Here is a 5,000-nt window from a genome sequence, read left to right as displayed (position 1 = left end):
CCCTGTGGCTTTCAGAAATGTGTGTCTGTGTGTGTGTGTGTGTATGTTGGGGGGTAACAATGTGTTTTACATGAAAGCATGAAAGGAAGAGTATGATGTTACAGTGGTGATAATCATAATATCCAAAGCTAAGAACAAGTCTGTGTGTGTGTGTGTGTGTGTGTGTGTACCCTAATGCCAGTGGCCAGAGTTTCTGAAAGCAGCACACAGACATGTACGTATTTGACGGCTGAAGCAGTCTGTTTGCCCTGACCTTCCCCTGTTGTACATTGGAGCTGTAAGTGTATGGGCGAGTACGGCTGCTTCCTGACTTCACCGACAATACGGAGAGCCCTACTGGGAAGCCACGTTTGGTGTGTCTGTGTTGCTTCCCTGGTAGTGAAGTGGGGAGGATATGCAGTGTGCTGCTGCACTCGTGTTGTGGCTCAGAGGATGTTAAAGATGGCTTCACCACACAGGGACAGTGGGGCAAGAAACCTGCCGATAATCTCATCCTGATGATAGTGTGTGCATGTTTTGTCTGTCTATCTCTCTCTCTCTCTCTCTCTCTCTCACACACACACACACACACACACACAGGGACAGTGGGGCAAGAAACCTGCCGATAATCTCATCCTGATGATAGTGTGTGCATGTTTTGTCTGTCTATCTCTCTCTCTCTCACACACACACACACACACACACACACACACACACACACACAAACTCTTTCTGAGTCCTACTGTCAGCTGCATCTGATCCTATATTGTGTTCAGAGCAACAGGCTTTGTGTAAGTTACATTTGAGACCCACACACAATCAGTCACAATACACATGTATTACTTTCAGAAGTGTTGTGTTTGGACCATACTAAAATGATAAAGTAAGAAACCGATCAAATAAGGTGTGTATGCTGGTGTGTGTGTGTGTGTGTGTGTATGTATACATGTATGTTTGATACCATGCATTGACATCTGAGTGCTCTAAACATATGATCCCTTCAAAAAACCACACGGTACCTCTAGCACACATTTTGTATTCAAGTTTGTGTGTGTGTGTGTGTGTGTGTCTGTAGGTGTAAAGGGTCCAAACTAATCAGCAGAAATTTGTAGACATTCTACACTTTGCTGTCCTTTGATCTAAACCTTTTGTGTACACATACATATAATCACTGAACATCCCAGTAATTCTGCAGTATAATTGGCAAATAAGGAAAAATAAAAGTAATTTGTGCGTGAGCAAAAGAGTATATGTATGTTCTCCTTTCACAAACAACGAGAAAAGGCAACCAATAGGGAAGAAAGAGAGAGAGAGAGGCCGAGAGAGGTGTGGAGGTGTGGAGGTGGGGAGGTGTGGAGGTGGGGAGGTGGGGTCTGGGTGCCGCGTTGCAGGGGATGGGGTGGGTGACCTGTTTAGCAGAGCCGTCGGTCATTAGGGGACGTGACAACTCAACTGACAGTTTGTCTAGTATAATCAATTCCTTCCAAAAGAACTTTAGCAAAAATAATTTTATCAAGGTTGTGTGTGAGTGTGTGTGGGGGGTGTGGCAGAGGGAAGGTCATTATCATGTGAATTTTACTCTTCAACAAAACCACATTCTTTACCTTCACAGGTGAAGAAACCTCTCTCAGATGCTCATGACCCCTCTGACACCAGGTAACACACACAGTGCCCAGTGCTAACAGGAGTGTATCCACCTTAGTTATGACTGACTGTGAGATTTGACAGTGAGATTGTTTTCAGAGTGTGAATAGTAGGCAACACACACTTTCACGCGGCGGGGGGGTAAGATCAGACTGAGACACACACACACACACCTCCACACACACACACACACACCTCCACACACGCACAAACACACACACACGCCTCCACACACGCACAAACACACACACACACATGCACACCTCCACACACGCACAAACACACACACACACATGCACACCTCCACACACGCACAAACACACATACACACACACACACACCTCCACACACGCACAAACACACACACACACACACACCTCCACGCACGCACAAGCACACACACACACACGCCTCCACACACGCACAAACACACACACACATGCACACACACTGTAGGATGTTAAAGTCATTGCAAGTCTGAGTGGGTGTACTGTAAGAATGTTCAGTCTAAGGCCTGGATCTGGGGTGGTGATGTGTGTGTGTGTACTAGCTCACTCAGTCTTATTGTATGTTCATACAGATGTTTCTGCCATAGATGGGGAAAAAGCTGATGAATGATATAGCATGATTAAAGAAGCAGCCATGAGAGGGGGGGGGGGAGAGAGAAAGACCTTAAAAGAGTGAGAGAGAGAAAGTTGTTTCATTTCCTGCTGTGTGAGATATATGTGAGCAGTAATGATAATAGTTTGGGCACCCTCCTGCTTCATCACACCACTACTGCACCTCAAACTGCTTGATGTGACTGAGGCTTTAACGGCCAATAGGTTTAAACGAAAACCATTACAGCTGAGTGTATGTGGTGCCTCAGTTATATGACTGTCATCCACATGTACACATACACTCACCAGCCACTTTATTACAAAAGGTTTCTTCATTAGAAGCACCAAGTAAATGCCCAGTAGTTTAGAGCCACACAGAGGCAGCTGCCTGGCACAACCTGGCACTCAACCCTGGTCAGCCTCTGACCAGCGGACTGATCATTCTGGGCTGATAATGCTGTGCTGGGATTGGTGTGTCATTATGTTGTGTTCTAGTCTGAGAAGTATAAACTTTCTTATATGTAGCATGCTTTCTCTTTCTTTCTCTCTGTTTTATAGTGATTGTTTGACAGTCTCCTATTTGTGTGTAGATCTTTGGAGATGCAGGAATTAACTACCCCTCAGCACGCAGTGACTAGTGTCAATGACAGCAGCTCCAAACTGGACAAGACCCTCCTCAGTAACAGCATCTCCACCAATGGAACAGGAGGTGAGAGGCTTCCTGACGTCTGTGGACACCAGGGACGGAACATTTTCATATAGAAATACCGAGATATTTGTGACGCAGTCGTTATCGATCACATGTCATAAAATGAATATTTGATAGCTAAACTCAACTTCATCAAAACCACAAAAAAAAGTATCAAATTTAATTTGTGTATTTGTTCGTTTGTGTATTATTTGTTAATTCATTCATTCCTTTATCCGTATTAGATATGCATAATGACTTATACATTATGAGTATACAGCATACACACTTCACAAAAGCCTCAAGCCAATTGTGAGGTGAATGCTTTAAAGAGATGTGTTGCAGAGGGAGAGGTGGAGTGTGTGTGTGTGTGTTTGTTGGGGGTGTGGGGTGCAGCGTGCATGTCATTGTACAATGTGTTAATTCCCGAGTCCAGGAGTGATTGTTTGAGAAAAGGTATTGTATATGGTGCTCTGTAGGAGTGGGCGCCCAAGCTGGTCAGCTGCTGGGGAGCTTAGGAAGATTTTTCAGTCTGACCTCGAAGGCTGAACACACTCTCAGCCTGTGTGGAGAAGTTATGTTCAGACTCATTAAACAGCACACGTGTGTATGTGTGTGTGGGTGGGTGTATGCCTAAGCTCTTGGCTGTTTAGAGTTAGTGTGTTTTGTGTGTGCGAGTGTGAGTGAGAGTACAGTACAGTGAAAGCTATTTCCTGTATTTAGAGGTTCAGAGCACTCGCCTGTTAGAAAAAAAAACTTAAACAAACATAGAAAAAACGTTAATTAAAGGCATACCCACTTTAACAGTCCACAACACCTCACTGAAGAGTAAATGTATGTTTCAAAGCATGTATTTGTGCATTAGTGTGTATGTGTTTGTGTGTGTGTGTGTGAGAGAGAGAGAGAGAGAGAGTGTGTGTGAGAGTGGGTCACAGTGATTTGATCTCATCTGGTTTTGACATGCAGGTTGAAGGAAACAATAGAGTAATATAGTGTATAATAGTGTAATATAGTGTACAATAGAGTAATATAGTGTATAATCGTGTAATATAGTGTATAATAGTGTAATATAGTGTACAATAGAGTAATATAGTGTATAATAGTGTAATATAGTGTATTATAGTGTAATATAGTGTATTATAGTGAGGAAAGGAGAGCTCATGTAAATTATTTGGATTTGAATCCAGCTAATGATTCTAACACACACACATACACACACACACACACACACACACACACACACACACACACACACACAAACATGCACGCTGCCAATACAATGACATATTCAACATTCTTCTCAGCTCCCAGTCCAGTTTAAACTGCACACACACACACACACACACGACAACCCACGCAGTCACAAATGCAAGCAAGAATCCCACTGTCTAGGAAAGCCAATTTCTCCTGCCAAGGTGTGCTTTAATGGTCTTTAGTGTACATGTAGTTTACACACACACACACGAACACTCACACACGCGCACACACTTAAACATGAAAAAACATGTCTTTTTTCCATCCAGTACATCATCTAACATCACTGTCATGGTCATCAGAGCAAAATCTTTGGAAACGTCCCGATGAGCATCTATCCACGTGTACTTACATTTTTATCTGTACGTTTGCGGAGACCTAAGAAGCAATTCGCTGGCAACTTTTATCATATTCACTGCACTACATGACAAACTACTTATGTGTTGGAACCTTTTCGTAAGCTTCTGGATAATGTAGTCTGATGTAACTGACTCCGCCCCACATCCCTCAGGAGAGAACATGACAATTCTAAACACGGCTGATTGGTTGCTGGGCTGCAGCACTCCGCCCACTGCCCCAAGTACGAAGAACTATGGTATACTGCATGTGTGTGTGGAATGAACATACATGTTGTAATGAATATATGTGTTCCTAGAGTATGTTTTAATGTGTGCCATGTTTCAGAGCAGAGGATGGTGTATATACACTATTAGCTACAAAGATTTAATGCTACATGTGTGATGTAGACAGAAGCTTTGCTGTGGATGGAGTTTCTTTTTATCTTTAGTCAATAACATTGATTTGAACTTTTTCTGTCTCTCTGTCTTTCTGTCTCT

General features: G+C 43.1%; 1 protein-coding gene across 8 annotated transcripts in view; it reads left to right on the top strand.

Moving 5' to 3' along the window:
- eya4 (EYA transcriptional coactivator and phosphatase 4) overlaps positions 1-5,000 on the top strand; it is a 24,861-nt gene that overhangs the window by 7,467 nt on the left and 12,394 nt on the right. For 3 of the 8 annotated variants that reach the window (XM_026995534.3, XM_026995536.3, XM_081706752.1), the window contains exons 3-5: positions 1,592-1,635; positions 2,813-2,931; positions 4,676-4,759. In XM_026995534.3, coding sequence (XP_026851335.2) covers positions 1,592-1,635; positions 2,813-2,931; positions 4,676-4,759 — 247 coding nt within the window. The remainder of the gene's footprint in view (positions 1-1,591; positions 1,636-2,812; positions 2,932-4,675; positions 4,760-5,000) is intronic. The other 5 variants (XM_026995537.3, XM_081706751.1, XM_026995538.3 and 2 more) reach the window with 4 other exon arrangements.

The sequence above is a fragment of the Electrophorus electricus genome, chromosome 24, assembly GCF_041902795.1.
Source record: "Electrophorus electricus isolate QZ-2024a chromosome 24, ASM4190279v1, whole genome shotgun sequence".
NCBI lineage: Eukaryota > Metazoa > Chordata > Actinopteri > Gymnotiformes > Gymnotidae > Electrophorus > Electrophorus electricus.
This window is presented reverse-complemented; position numbering and strand designations above follow the sequence as displayed.